Source organism: Phoxinus phoxinus, assembly GCF_949152265.1.
Source record: "Phoxinus phoxinus genome assembly, chromosome: 19".
NCBI classification, from domain to species: Eukaryota; Metazoa; Chordata; class Actinopteri; order Cypriniformes; family Leuciscidae; genus Phoxinus; species Phoxinus phoxinus.
In genome coordinates this window covers 4,367,272-4,386,721 of record NC_136894.1, presented here as the reverse complement: position 1 = coordinate 4,386,721, position 19,450 = coordinate 4,367,272, and the positions used below count along the sequence as shown (strand labels likewise).

The 19,450-nt window shown below is 36.7% G+C and overlaps 2 protein-coding genes across 7 annotated transcripts in view; one reads left to right on the top strand and one right to left on the bottom strand.

Annotated features, from left to right (window-relative positions):
* The window catches only part of dync1i1a (dynein cytoplasmic 1 intermediate chain 1a), a 68,959-nt gene extending 51,700 nt beyond the window's left edge, over positions 1 to 17,259 (top strand). For 3 of the 4 annotated variants that reach the window (XM_079589753.1, XM_079589751.1, XM_079589752.1), the window contains 6 exons: positions 1,085 to 1,198; positions 1,280 to 1,413; positions 2,502 to 2,646; positions 7,565 to 7,705; positions 13,357 to 13,482; positions 15,703 to 17,259. In XM_079589753.1, the coding sequence (XP_079445879.1) occupies positions 1,085 to 1,198; positions 1,280 to 1,413; positions 2,502 to 2,646; positions 7,565 to 7,705; positions 13,357 to 13,482; positions 15,703 to 15,813 (771 nt within the window). In that variant the 3' untranslated portion in view covers positions 15,814 to 17,259. Of the gene's footprint in view, positions 1 to 1,084; positions 1,199 to 1,279; positions 1,414 to 2,501; positions 2,647 to 7,564; positions 7,706 to 11,184; positions 11,333 to 13,356; positions 13,483 to 15,702 lie in introns of those variants that run through there. The other variant, XM_079589754.1, reaches the window with a different exon arrangement.
* Positions 17,260 to 17,430: 171 nt separating this feature from the next.
* slc25a13 (solute carrier family 25 member 13) overlaps positions 17,431 to 19,450 on the bottom strand; it is a 42,512-nt gene continuing 40,492 nt past the window's right edge. For all 3 annotated transcript variants that reach the window (XM_079590603.1, XM_079590604.1, XM_079590605.1), the window contains one exon: positions 17,431 to 18,392. In XM_079590603.1, coding sequence (XP_079446729.1) covers positions 18,224 to 18,392 — 169 coding nt within the window. In that variant the 3' untranslated portion in view covers positions 17,431 to 18,223. The remainder of the gene's footprint in view (positions 18,393 to 19,450) is intronic.

The following is a 19,450-nucleotide window of genomic DNA, read 5'->3' as shown; positions in this document are numbered from 1 at the left end:
AGGAGAAAGAATATCTTACTGGTTTGGAACAGCATGAGGGTCAGCAAATGATGACAGAATTTTCATTTTGGGTGGACCATCCCTTTAATCGGACATAATGCTGGGACTGGGAGCAATCACCCCTCAACATTTTCCTGACCTCGTCTTCTCTCTGTGCAAAAGTCTACCCAGGGCTAGACTCCGTCTGTCAGCACAGTCAGGCTCAATGAGCCCCATCTAACTCCTTGTCATGCAATAAAGACAGTACAGCCTAGTAGCAGAGAAAAGGCACGTCCATAGACCCTTATTGTGCTCAGCTGCCACACACACGGCCCCTGAATGCCATACATGCTGAGGGTTTAAACTCCCGTGCCCTCAATAATGAAAGCCTATGTCCCGACCGCCGTCTCACCACTCCACCGGCTCATCTGAAAGAGCCCATTGTTGGTCAAAAAACAAAATCAAATTGACGGCAATAACGACATAATGGATTCACACAATCAACTGTATTTGCAGACGGGCAGATGCCCGAGCCATGTTAGTTCACAGGCTAGGTATTGTGTCTGTGTACACATTCAGTTCATAGCTTTAATTTTGCAACATGTTTGCTGGCCATACAGTAGTATTCTTCGCCCTTTATTAATTTTTATTTTTTTATTTTTAAAGATTTTGTAAGCATGTTACATAGTTGTACTTGGAATCAATAGCTTTATTTCTGAAAACGCAATGAAACTTGTGCGACATCATTTTTGGCCAAGCTTTCTTACAAAGAAATAATGAACACATGCAAAAACAAGAGAACCAATTAAATATTAATACCTGTTATGTTTTAGTCAATGTATGTTTTTTATTTATTTTTTTGCATAGTAAAATAAAACCTGTTGCTGTAGTTTGCCTTTTTTGCCAAATAATTTTGTCAGATAAGTACCTTAACCAAGTTTAGTATTTTGTTCTTCCCTCATATTTATAATATTTCAAAAAATATATGAAATATTTTTCTCATATTTTCATGGTTTAATCAAATATCCCCTGCGGACATCACTTTTGGCCACTACTACTGTATGTGAATTTGAAGGTGACATACTGTAAATGTTTCTTCTCAAAGCACCCAGTGTACTGCGTCAATGTGGTCGGCACCCAGAACGCCAACAACCTGATCACGGTGTCCACAGATGGCAGGATGTGTTCCTGGAGCCTGGACATGCTGTCACAGCCTCAGGTCAGTTCTGGCACATCTGATAAACACATGACACTCTACACCACACCTGCACTGTATCAAAGTCTGCTTGCTCATTTGTAGGAGAGCATGGAGCTTATTTATAACAAGTCTAAGCCAGTGGCTGTGACTGGGATGGCCTTTCCCACTGGAGACGTCAATAATTATATAGTTGGCAGTGAGGAAGGGACAGTGTATACGGCGTCCAGACACGGCAGGTGAGTGGCACACACACACACGCATACATTTGACACACTGTGTCCATGATAACCCTTAAGGCTCGCTCACACCAAGAACAATAACTATAATGATAAGTGTCCACACCAACACACTATATCGTTCTGTTTATTCCAAGCGCACGCTCCAGTTATGTCGTCTGTCGCTTTAAATGCTCGAGCTCTTCAAAGCAGGCTGGATTCTGATTGGCTGTCAGTGTTTTTTTCATTCATCAGCTGGAAAAAGTAGATCTGAAAGTGATTCCAACGATGTTGTTTCTCTGTGCCGTTATCGGTGTAGTTGTGGTGTGGACTCTGCTATTCTTTTACATTTTTAGAACTATATCTTTATCGTTATTGTTATAGTTATCGTCCTCGGGTGATGTGGTCAGAGATAAATGAAATATAAATAAACAATAACTGTCAGAAACGCACCTGGCCACATTTTCTGATGCCATTTGTAATGATGTTCGTCCCAGACAGCAGCGAAGGACCGCCTACTCACCTGTCAATCAAAACAAGGGTTCTAACCTTTGCTTACATATGGCTTTCTGATCAAAACATTTGGAAAAGCATGTACTAAAGTCTGGGGTCGGTAATATTTTTTTATGTTTTTGAAAGAATTATATGCTTACTAGTACAAACACGGTAAAAACAGTAATATTGTGCAAATGTATTTATATATTTTAAAATGTAATTTATTCCTGTGATCAAAGCTGAATTTTCAGCACCATTACTCCAGTCTTCAGTGTCACATGATCCTTCAGAAATCATTATAATATGCTGATTTGATGCTAAAGAAAAATGTCTTAATACAATTAATGTTGAAAACAATTGTTAATAGTTCAATAAACAATAAGTTCAAAATCTTTGATTAATGGAGAGTTGAAAAGAACAGCATTTATTTGAAATATAAATCTTATGTAACTTTATAAATGTCTTTACTACCTATTGAAACTTGCTGAATAATAAATCTTACTGACCCCCAACTTTTGAGCAGTAAAGTATATGTACATGCACTAGACTTACATCAGGTGGCCTTAATGGTTACCTCTATTTGTTTTTGACCATCTCTCTGTGTCGCTCCACAGTAAAGCTGGCATCTGTGAGATGTTTGAGGGCCATCAGGGGCCCGTGACAGGCATCAGTTGTCACAGTGCTGTGGGCCCTGTCGATTTCTCACACCTCTTTGTCACCTCTTCTTTCGACTGGACTGTAAAACTGTGGAGCACAAAGGTAGGCCAGAGTATCCTCCACACCTCTTGAGCATCATCACCTCACTCTGGTGACACACACACACACACACACACACAAATGATGCATGACTAACCATCCGTTTTAATGAGACACAGAGCCGGCTCATGGACTGGGATGAGTCACCATTCAAACATTTACCAGTGTATCATTAATTAATTAATTAGAGAGTCTGACATTTTGTGGCCCTTCTGTTAATTCACTAATATTTCAATATTTAAACATGCAAATATTTAAACCATGCCATTCTAACAGTAGAAAACTGTTTTGTTTGAGGTTTTTGTACGCTCAGAAAGTACAACATTAAAATTGAAATGTCTCGTCAGATAGTTATCATTTTCTTAATCCATATAGTTGTTGTTTTAACAAATATCTAAAATCAAAATTTACTTTAAAAAAAAGGTAAATTATGTAAGATAATATGATGTTTTCAAATAATATTGTTTTGGTAACACTTTAGTTTAGGGTCCAATCCTGACTATTAACTAGTTGCTATTAGCATGCATATTAATAGGATATTCGATGTTTATTAGTACTTATAAAGCACATATAAATGCCTTATTCTGCATGACCTTATTCTACATCTCTTAAAAACTTCCCAATACCTAAACGTAACTACCTTACTAACTATTAATAAGCAGTCATTAGGAGTTTATTGATGCAAAAGTCATAGTTAATAGTTTCTTGATACTGAGAATAGGACCCTAATCTAAAGTGTGACCATATTTATTTATTAAATGCATTTTTTTGTGTATGAAACCCTAATATTTAACGTACTAACCAGGCTAATTCAACATTAATGCAGGCTTTTATAAAGGGCGTTTTAAGCCCTGCTTAGTTCATGAGGACAGTATCTTGGCAGTGTCTCGTACATGCAAGTAAATCCGTTCTGTGTCCAAAGCTTCGAGACCACTGGACAGTGGCTTTTTGCCTTGGAGCTTAATCTGCAAGTTCAGAAATGAATGATTGAGTCTCTTGATTGGGGTTCAAACCACATGGACCAAAGAGATTGAGCAAGAGCGGGCTGGCTAGAGTGGGAGACGTATGGACATGGTTGTGCTCACAGATACTGCAATCTGTGTCTGGAGATACTGGCTCAGATCACATTAACCACAGAGCGAGGGAAGCATGGAGGCCAAGTATGTATAAAAGATGGACGTAGAAGGAATGTTAGGGGAGGAGAGAGGAACAAATAATCACAACAAAAAAACGATGGAAAAGTGGAATAGGTTGACGAAGAGATGTCAATGACACAATAGGAATTGAAAGTATAAGTTGTAGTTAAAGGAATAGCTTGTCCAAAAATTAAAATGCTCATAATCTTCCAAACCTGTTTGACTTTCATTTCTGTGTGGAACACAAATTGGGAAATGTAAAAAAATGTGCTGGTTGCTCTTTTCCAATGCAATTGCAATAACAGGGACTGAAGCTTTCAAGCTTTAAAAAGTGCTCTGAGTGTCTTGTCTGTTATATTTAAAGCCTTTCAAAGTCATAATACAGATTTGTGTGAGAAAAAGGCCAAACATGAAATAATGTACAGGTTTGGGACAACAGTATGATGTGTAAATGACAGAATTTGCAGTAAAAGCATTTACAATGTTACAAAAGATTCAAATAAACGCCGTTCTTTTGAACTTTGCTCATCAAAGAATCCTGAAAATATATGTTTTCAACGTTGATAATATTCAGAAATGTTTCTTAATCATCATATTAGAATGATTTCTGAAGAATCATGTGACACTGAAGACTGGAGTAATGATGCTGAAAAGTCTACATTTTAATAAATTACATTTTAAAATATATTAAAATAGAAATGGTTTTTACTGTATTTTCGATCAAATAAACACAGCCTTTTTTAGCATAAGAGACGAAAAACATTAAAAAATCGTACCGACCACAAACACAGTGCACATTTTGTGAGAACTGTCCCTTTAAAACGAGTTTAACAAGGAGTTAAAAAGCAGAAAAGGGCAAATAAACTGAAGTAGATGGAGGACACGGGTCATTTAACAGGGAAAGCGGCACATCTACTGCCTCGGGCCCTGCGGCGGTTAATGCAGCCGAGCTTCATGAATGAGAGCTACAGTATATACGTATCATGTTCTCACACTCGTCGCTATCTTTGTGCACAAGCGTACGTAAAGCGCCGAGCTTCCCGAAACCGCAACATACCGTCCTGTCTCTTTAACTTGTGCTCCATGCATTTTCTCTACAAATCTTAAACGTTGTGCATTCTGACAGATATTAAAACATTCCTGGGATGTTATGGATGTGCATGTGTTATTTTTTGGGGACGGGGGAATTCCATCCCCTTTGAGGAAAGCCGCAGGAATGCAGGCCTGTCTCTTTCTCCTGTGTGTGACTGTGAGCACCTCAGCTTGGATCCGAGCTCCCTGTGAGCCTCCACACACTATCAGTCACATGCAATAATGACCATTTCAGATGACACATGGCTTCCTATTTTTAGACATTGACGACTTAGTATGTCATTATGTTATAATAATGTCATATTTAATTCGTATTTATTAACGTTTCTTTAAAAAGTTGCAAGACACTGCCAGCATTTTTGATAATTTTCACAAAATGTTCATGGCCTCCAGAATATTTGTGACCCTGGACCACAAAACCAGTCACATGAGTCAATTTTTTGAAAATGAGATGAAATTGAGATACAACTATTTGAAAATCGGGAATCTGAGGGTGCAAAAAAATCGAAACATTGAGAAAATCTCCTTTAAAGTTGTGCATTTATGTTCGAATTGTGCTGCATTCACTCACAAAAATAAATGTTTTATATATTTACGGTAGGAAATTTACAAAATGTCTTCATGGAACATGATCTTTACTTAATATCCTAATGATTTTTGGCATAAAAGAAAAATCAATCATTTTGACCCATACAATGTATTGTTGGCTATTTCCACAAATATACCGTGCGACTCGTGACTGGTTTTGTGATATTTATTTATATATATGAATATATGAGCATGCAATATATCAAAAGAAAGAACAGACTCTCTGCTTTTAAACTAAATCCATCAAATGATCTCATGATTGGAACCCTTCAAATGTTCTATGCACTGTTTGAAGCATCTGACAAAACCTTTTAAGGTTCAATCTATATAGAACCTTTTCTTCTAATAGTGTTAAAGGAAAAACCATTGGTATGTTTTCCGCCAAAGACTGCTCGGAAAGCCCTCCTTGTGCCCTAATTTGTGTCCTCAAGTGCCCGTGGCGAGTCCTTGATGACTTTTCGATCTGCGTGGCGGCCCTCATCCAGGTCTGGGATGGCGGTGACACGAATAAGCACCATTTACAGTCGCTACTTAAACTAGTACAAGTACTAAACCACATCACTAGATCTCCACAGAGGCATCAGAGAGGTTATCGAATGTATGAGAGGCTGAGGAGCGCGCACATCACGCTCTGTTAGAGGGAAGAAAATGCAAACTGATCTGTAGTCCTCGGGGAGCGCAGAATCAGCGCTGGCGCCTTCTGGATTTGGATTTGTGGCCGTGGATCCTGTGCATCAGATCCACTGTTGAGCATAGTTAAACTTCTAATTGGACCTCTACTGGTCTGATCATAACATAAGTAAATAACAAAATTACCATAGCGGCACATGACACACTCGATGTGAAATGGAAACCACCATTCATTTCATACTGGAATACAACATTCTTTTCATGGGTTTCCTCACTGACTTACTGAAATATGCTCTCCGCTATCTCTGTTTTTGTCATGCATTGCAAAAGTTTCCTGACTCGAGCTCTCAAATGCACTGACAATCTCTCTGTTTTGTGGAAGTTGATTATATCTGCATTTTTCTGTAACCGTTGAAGTGGTTTTTCAAATTGTGTACTGTCAATATTTAATAAAAAGAAAAATCTACTTTTTTACTGTAAAAGAGTATTTAAGTGTGATTTTTACGGCTGCTGTACTCTCGGTGTTCACAATATTGTGAAATATTATTACTATTTAAAATAACTGGTTTCTATTTTAATATACTTTAAAGTATAATTTATTCCTGTGATCAAATCTGAATTTTCAGCATCATTACTCCACTCTTCAGGGTCACATGATCCTTCTAATATGCTGATTTGCTACTCATCATAATCTTATCAATATCTTATCAAACAGCTTCCTATTTTCAGGATTCTTTGATGAATAGAAATAGAAAACGTTTGTAACATTATAAATGTCTTTTGATCAATTGAATGCATCCTCAAAAAAAAAAAAACTACTGACTGACCCCAAACTTTTGAATGCTAGTGCCTATAAAAAAAGTTTGTTTATTATTCGTTCGTATTTAATGTTTTGTGTATGTTTTTCAATGTTATCTTCATAATTTTCCACCATTTTTATGATTGTAGGATTATTTTGAAAGATTTTCAGATGAAGTATGCACACTGAGTCAGGTCACATTCTTCAGCGTGTCTCTCTGAGGTTCATTACCGCGCCGTGGTCCGCCCAGCTGTCTCTCTCGTACCTGTGCGGAATGCATCTCTCTCTCTCTCTCTCTCTCTCTCTCTCTCTCTCTCTCTCTCTCTCTCTCTCTCTCTCTCTCTCTCTCTCTCTCTCCCTCTCTCCTTTATTCTCTTTTCTTCTATGCCACAGACAGCTGTTACACTTAGGTTACAGTACACCTTGGAGAGACTTTCATCTAGTGTTTTTTTATGACACTGCTTGAATGTGCAAAGGTTTTAATTAGCCCAATCCCAGACAGGCCCCAGGGCTGCAGCAGCGCCACTCTGTCTACTGCCTATGCCACTCTCTCATTCTCTCAATCTGCCTCTCTCTCGCCCTCTTCCTGTTCCCTTACAAGCCCACCACCTTCTCGCGTGTCCTGTTTGCCCTCTGTTTATTTCACCTCCTTTTTCTCATGTTGTGTCCCCCTCAGCAAAACAAGCCGCTGTACTCGTTTGAGGATAATGCAGACTATGTGTATGACGTGATGTGGTCACCCGTGCACCCCTCGCTCTTCGCCGCCGTGGACGGCATGGGTCGCCTGGATCTGTGGAACTTGAACAACGACACTGAGGTGAGGTAACGCTCTCGGTCTGGTCCCCCAGATCACGCCAGGCCAAAAGATGCATCAAAACAACAACAAGTTCCTTTCAGTATGGGCGTCTCCCCACAGGCCGCCTTTAAATCAGCTTTCTGACAGCTCCTCACCAACAATCCAGCGGCGTTCCCTTCCACACACACATAGTCTGCGAGCTGAAGGCTAATTACTCCGATGTGTGCGGATTCCTCTCTCTCCACCATTCCAGAGTCATTGAGTTCCCATGGGCCACGGCCCAGCCAAGCGGTTTAACCTGGTCCTCTAGGGCCACCGTCTCTCAAGACCTTCGGTGACTCAGACAATCACTTATATTTTGCAATATTTTTCTAAATGTTCCTAAAACGAGACGCATTTACTTGGGAAGAAAGATTGGGTATTGGATTCTTTATAAAACTAGGGGTTTAAAGAACGCTTTATGCCAAAAAGGCTCTAGATAAGGAGACATATCTTAAATAATTGCATAATACTTTCATGCTTAACAGGTTATTTCAATTCTTTGTAGTGATCAAGTATTTTTACAAGCTGCAGAATTCATAACATGTAATTAAACATTTGAAATTAAATTAAAACAAAATTAATTAATCAAGACTAATCCATAAAATGATCCCATGTTGGGAATCCATAAAAGGTTCTATATATATATGATGTTCCTGGCAGAATATTTATATGACAATTATATGAATTATAGAAATATATTAAAGACACACATATATGTGTGTGTGTGTGTGTGTGTGTGTGTGTGTGTGTGTGTGTGTGTGTGTGTGTGTGTGTGTGTGTGTGTGTGTGTGTGTGTGTGTGTGTGTCTTTAATAGATTTCTATAATTCATATAATTATCATAGAAATATTCTGCCAGGAACATCATACATATATATATACCACATACCACATATGATTCATTTTATTAATATTTTATGAAAATATATATACATGTATTACTGGTAATATTTTACTCCACTGGAATTTCTTTTAATCTTGTTCCAAACATAAGCTTAATTTTGTTTGCTTTATACTTTAATATGCAATTCATTTGTTTATATGAAAATAAACGAATACAATATAAATATATGAAAAAAAAGTATTACAAAATTAATAAAAATAATAAAATATTCAAGATATATACTCTGTAAACAAAGAATTGCCTTTGAATTAAAAAAATAAACATTATTTAAAAAAATCTAACATTTTCAAAAAAATAAGAATAGTTATATCCGTAAAAAAAAAAAAAAAAAAACTTTTTCTTTTTTCTATTTTTCTTAGGATGTATATATCCGATGTTTTTTCTGAAAACAAGGCAAAGCCGAGACAGAAATGCTGATTTTGTCTTGCAGACTCTGTAAATGATGAGGTCATATTAACTGTCATATACTGGATCCAGCAGCGTATTCCACTGATAATGGAGTGTCACTGTACATCGCATGTTATGATGTTGTTATGTGACAGTTGACTCACTGCTACATGCACCGCTCACACAATCCGTCAGTCCGTAATGTTGGACACGCCGGCCCCTGAGGCCACAGCTCAGAGTGTTACATCTGTCCTGTGTCGAATGAGATCTGCCTGTCCACCGAGGAATACACACCCACTTTAATTACACACCGCTCTCAGATACACACACACCCATCTCTCTCTCTCTGCATGTGTGTTTGGTGGAAGGTAACCAACAACTAGCTCACTGATTGTAAATCATGTAAAGTCAACTTGAAATCAGAACTGACCCGGAATGATGCTCGGAAAATAATGCTGTCAGTGATCTTTTATTTGACAAAATAAAAAAAGCCTTCTTTTTTTAACTAAGCCCTTATTTTTCTAACCAGCTGTCATATAGAAACCACTTTTCATGCTCCTGTCGCATCTTATTATATAAAATCAATCCCATCCTATATGTTTTTATTTTCAATATCCTGTTTAACTCCAGTAAAATAGTCAAATACAAATGTAGAATGGGTTGCAAACACCATTTCATGTTGATTTAAAGTCTTTCCAGATGTGTCGATCCCACATCTGCTTTTATAACCACTTGGGCCACTGTACACTGGGTTCTTATATATATACCACGGTAATGAATGATTATCATATTGTATAGGGATGCACCGGTATTGAAATTCTGGCTCATTCTGATAAGCCAATAATTATTTGAATGTTCTGGTCAATAACCAATATTAAAATTCACAATATTATAATGAATGTGGGAAAAATATATAATTATTTTGCTAATGATTACGTTTAATAGTGTTAATAAATGAAGTGTTTTTAAAGCTTAACTTTAGATGCCTGTATAATTAGTGTAAATGCAATATCATATATTGGTCAATATTATATATTATATATATATATATATATATATATATATATATATATATATATATATATATATATATATCAGCCAATATTTGATATTTCCCCTGCTTTGCTCTAATGTTGGCTGATATTCGACATGCTAACAATATACACTCGTGGAAAAAAAAGTTAAATGGGATTCTATACAGAACTCGAGAGTTCGTGACTCAATTTTAAAGAGCCAAAAAGGTTCTATATAAGGAAAAATTATTGTTTAATCTGTTATTTAATTTTTTTCCAGTGATAAAGTATGTTTACAAGCTGTTTAATTAAAAAGTTGACTTAAAAGTAAATAAAACTAAATAAAACAAAATCAATAAAATTATCCTTTGATGGAACCCCTAAAAGGTTCTATATATATATATATATACATATATATATATATATGTATATATATATATATATATATATATATATATATATATATATATATATATATATATATATATAAAGCTTTAAGGTTGAAACAATTATTTTCTTACTCATATATTTGTCTTGATGTCCAGTACCAATATCTAAACCTTCTTAAGTCAAGACACATTTACTTACAAAACAAAATTGCATAAGATAAAATCTTATTTTCTGAAGAAAAGAATAATAGTTAAAGTGAGTTTGTGCATAAAATTTTTATTTTTTTTTAAGGTAAGTGGGGTCAGAAAAATACTAAGTATTTTTCCTTACCCCACTAACATGTATTATTTCTTGTTTTAAACACAAACAAATTTAGATTTTTTTTTTTTTTTTTTTTTTTTTTTTCAGAAAACAGGACTTAATATTTGATGTAAATTAAATCTTAATATAAGAATGTTTAAGTATTGGTACTGGAAATCAAGTCAAACATACTGAGTAAGAAAATATTTTTTTTGCAGTGTGTATTGTGCACTCTTATTTATTTATGTAAGGTGGTATTTACATCTAAGGTATTTACAAAGAATGTATGTCCACTGTGGTGCCATTTCTAAAAAAAAAAAAAAAAAAAACTTAGTAATGGTTCAATTAGTTTTGAAAGTATGTCTTTCATGTATAGCAGTAAATGTGGCCTTTGGTGTCATATCAGTAACCTTTGACCCTGACCTATGTAACTTGTGCCCCTTCTCTGTCCTTTTGCATATTCCAGCGTCAACAGCTTGTTTGGTCTGTTGAGAAGGGATAATGAAAGAGTGTGTGTTGCCTCAAGAACAATGCATGTTATCCAAAACACCAGGAGCCCCCAATGCTGACGCACACACCGACACATGCGTAAACAGCCAAAGATCCTGTGCCAGAAAGCAGCCAACAGTTCTCCATTGTCAACTTATAAAGAAACTCACCCATAACACCATTAACAGACTGCGGGCTCGCCTGCTTCCAATTTACGCGAAGAGAAGCTTGCAGCCAATTGAACCTTGCAGTTGACTCTTGGAGGAAGCTGCTCGCTAATAGCTCTCAGGCTGTGGTTAGCCTGTTCTGAAGCGGGGAAGCTCTTGTGTTAGCCAGCGTACAGCTTCCATCTTTGCTGACAACATGTGTCAGGCCAGTCTTAACTGTCATAAGTAATAGGGAGAAATCAACCTCACACACGCGCACAAACAGAGCCTGTGTATCGCTTTAATGTGTGCGGCGCAACTATTCATGATGATTTATGAAATCATTAAAAGCGCTCTTAGCTATTTCCAGTGGAGCGGCGGATTCATCTCTTCTTCCTATTAGAGCTCAGCTTTTGACTAGACATCCTAACAACATCATTTGATGTTTTATAATATCCAATATGAGTCAATGCACAAACTAAAGGCACAGTTTCTGAAGGGAAATTCGACAATTTTATAATACTCAGATTCCTCTTGTTATCATTTATTGTGTTTATCTATATTCTTCCTTGAATTTGAAAATTGGAGGTATCATCAGTGGAAGTCAAATTTTTTTTACAAGAATAACAGGTTGATATATATATATTTTTTAAGGCGAGCACATCAGGGGCTATGCAATAAGTGTCATTTTTATTAATATTTTGGAGAAATATAGAGTTAGAATTGTGTCAATAAATTTTTTAGATATGTGATATTTGTAAAAAGATAATATTTCGTAGCATTCAGTTATGTTTTGTTTTCCTTAATTTTTAGGCAGTCAGCTGTAAATATAATATTTACATTATACAATTACATAATTGCACTCGTCAAGTTTTCATATCCAAATTTATCAATTTTGAATCATATTTGATGATATTAAACATTACATACCGTTTAAACGTTTGGGGTCAGTATGTTTTGTTTTGTTTTTTAAAGAAATTATTACTTTGATTCAGCAAGGACGGTCAAAAGTGAACGCTCAAAACCGACCAAAAGTGACAGTGAGGGCATTTATAATAATGTAATAAAATATTTATATTTCACATAAATGCTGTTCTTTTTAACTTTCTATTCTTTAAAGACTCTTGAAAAAACAAATGTCTCACGGTTTCCACAAAAGTATGAATATAAGCAGCAAAACTGCTCAACATTGATAATAGTCAGAAATGTTTCTTGAGCAGCAAATCATCATATTATAATGATTTCTGAAGGATCATGTGACACTGAGGAGTAATGATGCTGCAAATCCAGATTTGATCACAGGAATAAATTACATTTTAAAATACATTAAAATAAAAAAGTTATTTTAAAGGAACACTCCACTTTTTTTGGAAATAGCTCATTTTCCAACTCCTCTAGAGTTGAACAGAGTTTGACCGTTTTCTAATCCATTCAGCCTGGGTCTGGCGATAGCACTTTTAGCATAGCTTAGCATAGATCATTGAATCTGATTAGACCGTTAGCATCTCTCTAAAAAATATGACATTTTTCCTATTTAAAACTTGACTCTTCTGTAGTCACATCATGTACTAAGATCGACAGAAAATTAAAAGTTGCAATTTTCTAGGCCAATATGACTAGGAACTAACGTTACTCTCTGTATAACTCTTTGGTCATTTTTTTTAGAGAGATGCTAACGGTCTAATCAGATTCAATGATCTATGCTAAGCTATGCTAAAAGTGCTACCGTCAGACCCGGAGATCGGCTGAATGGATTGGAAAACGGTAAAACTCAACTGTTTAACTCTAGGGGAGTTGGAAAATGAGCTATTTCCAAAAAAAAGTGGAGTGTTCCTTTAAATTATAATAATATTTCACTATATTTTAGGTCAAATAAATGCAGCGAGAGACTTTTGAAATCCAGCTTTTGAGCAGTTATACCTAAAAACTGTGAGAGAGCATCATTCACCCACGGTGTGTTTGATATTTCGCTGTGTTTGATTGGAGGTGTGTTTTGAGTGCAGGTTCCCAGTGCCAGCGTGACCATCGAGGGCTCCCCCGCTCTGAACCGCGTGCGATGGGCCGCCGGGGGCAAAGAGGTCGCCGTGGGAGACTCCGAGGGCCGCGTGTGGATATACGACGTTGGAGAGGTACGAATCTTTTCTAATGTGTGAAATTACTGTTATTATTATTCTCTCAGGATTCCTTCCAGCCTGTACAGGAGCTTCACGAACATGGATGCGAAAGTGAAATTGAATCTCTCAGAGTTTGGTCCGCATGTTTACAGAGCTGTCTGCAAGGATAGCTTGTTTTTGTTTGAATCTTTTATTTTAAGGCCGTCTCCACATGAATGAGTCTCCGCCACAGAGCAGCAAAACCACGAGGACTCCCATGTTCACCATGTTGCTCTCCTCATGTGTGGGGCAGTGCTAATCTTAGCGCAGTGTATTGTGGTAATTGGAGAGTGCGTCGTGGAGCACGCGGGCTCTTTGGGCTGATGATAATGGTGGGTCATCAATAAAAATGAAGTGAAGGAAAGTTGAAGGGTTTCGGTGGAACGGGGGCTTGTTTACCAAAAGCCCTCAACATGGGCTCCTTCAGCATGAACATGAACAGCACCACTTCTGACGACTGCCAACATCCCTTCGCGTTATATTTAGTAGACTGTGTTGAATATTTGCTTTGGATCACCACCGCATGTTTTCACCACGCTTGAGTCGCAACGCGTAAAGTTCAGATGTCATTTTGAAGTTAAAAAGGCTTTGTTCTTCAACCGCGGGTAACAGAAGGGTTTTAAGGCTAGAAATATCCTGTCTTTACAGTCTTGCTTTGCTGTAGTTCTAGCGGACCGTAGAAGAAGACAGTTTATGTGACTATCTGTTGTAGTGCCTCTTGTGGCAAAGCAAAGCGAGTCGCGTTATGAATTCTGTTCAGATATTTCAGGGTGTTACTTTGCATTCATATTTTTTGCGTAGATTATGTTTTAGACCTGACTCTGTTACTGCAGTTCATAGATAGAGTGATTTACTCTTTTCCGACCAGAATTAATTCATGATTTAAAATTATGTTGTTTCTTTTTTTTTCTTTTTTGGAGAAACAAGCCCAATTTGACATCTCTTTAAATCTGATTAAAACCCAAGTTGTTTAGTATAATTTATTATTATAACATTAGTTAATGCATTGACTAACTAACAATGCGCAATATATTTGAAGCATTACAGCATTTATTAACCTATGTTAATATTAATTCATAAAAATGTTAATTTTCATGTTGGTTCACAACTAATGTTAACAGATTTAACAACTTTTGATTTTATATTTATTAGTAAATGTTGAGATTAACATAAACTAATATTAATAGAAATCCTGTAGAAGTATGGTTTCGTGTTCGTTCAGGTTAACTACTACAGTTAACTAATGTTAACACCTATTAGGTAATTATTAATTTTCATCACTTATATTAATATTCAAAAAACTTTTGTCTGCAAAAACATGTGCTCCAACCAACCAGCAGAAGAAGAAAAAAGTATATCATAGAAAAATTATAATGACAAAGTAGAAAGGGCCCCATCAGACCATAATGGTGTCAAGTGTTAAACTCAGTAAAATATCAGATATTTTTTGACAAGCCAAAGTTATTTCAGTTCGCAAAATGTCCATGAAAACATATATATATATATATATATATATATTTATATTGTGTATGTATGTATACAGTGATGCAATCCCAGTGCTATAAGGTCATTTATTGACGAAGGCTTCTGAAGACCACCTGCTGTACTATAAAAGAGCTTGATTTGGCCTTTGGTTTGGAAGTGGCTGTCATCTCCTCCCACCTCTCTATTCCTGTTTAATTAAACCCTGTAGATCTGTCTCTCTCTCTCTCTATCTCTCTCCCTCTCTCTCCTCTCTCTCTCTCTCTCTCTCCTCTCCCTCTCTCTCTCTCTCTCTCTCTCTCCCTCTCTCTCTCTCTCTCCCTCTCTCTCTCTCTCTCTCTCTCTCTCTCTCCTCTCTCTCTCTCTCTCTCTCTCTCTCCCTCTCTCCCTCTCTCTCTCAGCATGGGCGGCAGGCAGCCTTCCTTTCTCGTCTAAATCTGACTCTGACAGCAGAAAGCGATCCCACATCGTCACCCGGCCGGCCCATAGTCCCCATCTTCCCCTTCCTGAGAACTGACACGATAAATATTCAGCACTCAAAGGCCAAACAAGCAGCTTTATTGTTCCGTCTCTGAATCACAATGTGTGGTGATCTCTTTCCTCTCCCACACTGACAGCACATGTAATGCGTAGCTTTGCTCTTGATGTGGCGTTTTGGAGATGTGTGGGGGGGTGTTTTTGGCACTGGGTTTCTCAAACGCTCATCTGTTGCAGCTGGCCGTGCCCCACAGTGAGGACTGGACCCACTTCGGACACACACTGATGGAGATCCGTGCCAACCGTGGGGATGGTGAGGAGGAGGGGCCTGGGGAACTGCCCACGTAAACACGGATCAGCGTCATCACAAACCCAGACTGAGCCTGATGTAACACACAATTAGCATGTCCACTAGTACTGTGCCGTTTACCGTTTATCCGAAGGGACCGTTTATCCAAATAATGAAAAATGTTGCATTGTTTACTAGGTTGTTTTTTTAAGCGCATACCCTACCTCACAGCTGATTTCATTGGTCAATCATTCAAGAACATATCAGATTCAGATGCATTCAGTTCAGGAATATCATTGGTGGAAAGCCGAACAGTAATGCCATCTATCAGGATTTGCTACCAATGCTATAGTGAGGTTAGGGTTAAAGTCAGCATGAAACAGGAGTTGTGATAGTCTTCTTGTGTAATGGCTTCTCAAACTAGAAGTAAAGTAAATTAAAGAAGTAATGTCGGACGGGACCTGTATTTGTCCATGGGGAATTGATTGGATGGTTTTGGTTTGCTGTTGCTGTGATCGCACACGAGTGAGAAAAAGAAAAAGAAGAAGAAGAAAAATGTGGCTACAAGAAGTTATTTCAATTAAAAACTGTCCACAGATAAATAATTTATAATAAATACTCCAATATTCCATAAAAATAAGTCAATTTGATTTCATTGTGACTTGTTTCAATGCTGCGTTGGCAATGTGCGCTGTGATTAACATGACTGATGAAATTAGAATCGGCTGTGAGGCGGGGATTGTTCTTAATGGGATAGTTCACCCAAAAATGACAATTCTGTCATCGTTTACTCACCCTTATGTTGTTCCAAACCTTTATGAGTGTATTTCGTCTGTTGAACACAAAAGAAGATAGTTTAAAAAATGTTGGTAACCAGACAGTTGACGGCAGCCATTGACCTCCATAGTATTTTTTTCTACTATAGAAGTCAATGGCTTCTGTCAACTGTCTGTTACCAACATTCTTTAAAATATATTTTGTGTAAAAAAAAAAAAAAAACATTGGGTGAACTATCCCTTTAATTGGGTTTTGGGGGGTAGCATAAAAATAGTTTTTCTGATTATTTTCTGTTCAGTTTTTTTACTTCTATTTTGCGTAATTTATAAAGTTAGAAAGTTCCTAGTATCAAGTTTCTTAAACCGCTTTTCAGCATTGCCACTCTCCTACCGAGTGAATGACAGTTTTCATATTTAGGTGAACGATCCCTTTAATATTGTTGCTTATGGTAAACTAGTTTTTATTTCTGTGAGCTTGTGTGCAGTTTTTGTTGTGTAAGAGTTCACTGTATTATTATTTGTTTGTCTCATTACCTTTTTGTCGCATTTACTGCTAAATCAGTCCATAACATGTTTGAAAATGTGAATTTGAAATAACCAGCTGCTAGGAAGGCATTTTCGACGTTGGTTGGTGGTTATTTTCTAGTATACTTGAACAGTGTGTGTATATTTTTGTACTGAGCTCCCCGCATGAAAGTATTGACAAATAAAGTCATGTAAGTTTAACTGTGAACAATAGTGGCTTTCTCGTCAGTGTTGTAGCAATGCAAACAGGTATTGTGTGCTTGCTAAAAGATTCCACATTCATAGAAATTATGTTATTGAAAACCATAAGTGAGAAGTGTGTGGCTAAATACAATGAGTATTGACAAATAAAACATGCTAAACCAGTTTTGTTTTGATCTTTTAATAAATATTTCTTTCAATCGGTGCATCTATTGCTGCCATACTCAGAGTAAGGCACAATCTTTACACTATATGTACAATCAGCTCTACTGTACAGCTCAATATAATGTCTTCATCTCAAATGTCAAGGGGTAAAGAAATACAGTACTAAGATGCATTATCTGTAAAAACCTTACTTTGGAGTCTCCGGACTATAAATCAACATTGCTTGTAGATCCCCAAAACACGATTCAAACATAAATATGAAATACTATAATACATTCAAATGTGAGTGTCCACATCAGTAATGAAATTAATGCGAGAAGTGTGTACTGTAGATTACATAGTTTTATGGTAAAAGGAGAAAAGAAAATGTAAACAGTTACACATCTATCATTTTTGTTTAGTTTCAACTGGATATGATTGTATGTCGAAACTGCAATATGCATCAAGTGACTTGAGATCATTATATAAATGAAATAATAGGGGATCAACTTTAGTAAATCTAACTGATCAGTTACATGAACTGGGAAAGGTCATAACCATTTAATAATTTTGGAAGTTTTTTAAAGGTAATTTTTCAGGTAAATTAATAAATATACAATAAAATATAGAATCAAATGATTTACATTTAAAATAAAACACACGACCATCCCACTGAGGAATCCAGAACTTTGGTAGATCATCCCCATCTACTTTAAAGCGGTAATATGCATTAATAATCCCATAAAACATCCTTTCGAGTTGTTCTGCGGAAGGTTTTATGAGATTGATAAGTGTGTTTGCTCCAGCAGTGCAGGCGTTTGCCTCAAGCGTGGGGGGCGTCAGGCGCTCGGAATCGTGGTAGATGCAGTCCAAATTTACTCTCGATGCCAGCAAACGTGGCCACGGCCAACCTGAAGCCACCGATGTGGTCAGGATTGGGCGCCGGGAGGCTGATCCGAGACTTGGGAGTAGGCTCTGCGCCAGCTGGTTTTCTGCGGTGAGGAGAGAGCGAGAGAGAAGATGGATGAGGAGGAGGAGCAAAGGCAGACTTCACATTCGGTCCTGTCCTGTCAAACTAGAATAAACAGACTGCCTGCATAGTGAAAACTAGGAGATTTTCCCCTCAAGTTATGGAACACAAAATAAATGAATAGACCAGAACTGGTTTCTTGCTCTCCTTTAAAAAAACAAAAAAAACTTCCATTTAGGACACAAATCCTATTTTAGGATGTCGTCTTAACATTTTAGCTTGAATGAAATCATAATCATGTAGTAGCTCAGTCAGTCTGTTACAGCACATACACCAGACGTGAATAACTGTCAGCATAAGCAATAAAATGTCAATGTGTTTATGTAGACATGATAAAGGAAAATGCAAATGCAAAAAAATGCATATTTTTATTCATTCTGCATATGCATTGCTATTTTCTCAGATTCTCTATTTTAGAAGAACTTGGTTCTGATTATATCTTCATATTTTGGTCAGATTATGTCAAATTATGTCATTGTATAATAACTATATTTGACTATCGGTCAAAAGTTAGGGGGTTAGCAAGATTATTCCTTTAAATAAAAAAATGCTTTCATTCAACAAAGACACATTAATCAATACATTTATAAAAGTAACAAAAGATTTATATTTCAAATTAACGCTGTTCTTTCTATTCATCAAACAATCCTGAAAAAGTGTCTCACGGTTTCCATAAAAACATGAAGCCGCACAACTGTTTTCAACATTGATAATAATCAGAAATGTTTCTTATGCAGCATATTAGAATGATTTCTGAAGGATCATGTGACACTGAAGACTAGAGTTATGATGCTGAAAATTCATCTTTGACATATAATTATTTTTTTATCAAATAAATGCAGCCTTCTTTCAAAAACATTAAAACATATTCCTGACACTAAACTTTTAAACGGTGGTGGGACTGCTAGTTTCATGTCTAGAGATGTACGTCCCAGCACCTTATTGGTTATTGCCAATATCATCCTTAAAAATAAAATGTATATTAGCCAGTATTGGATATTTAATTGTTTACGCCTATTA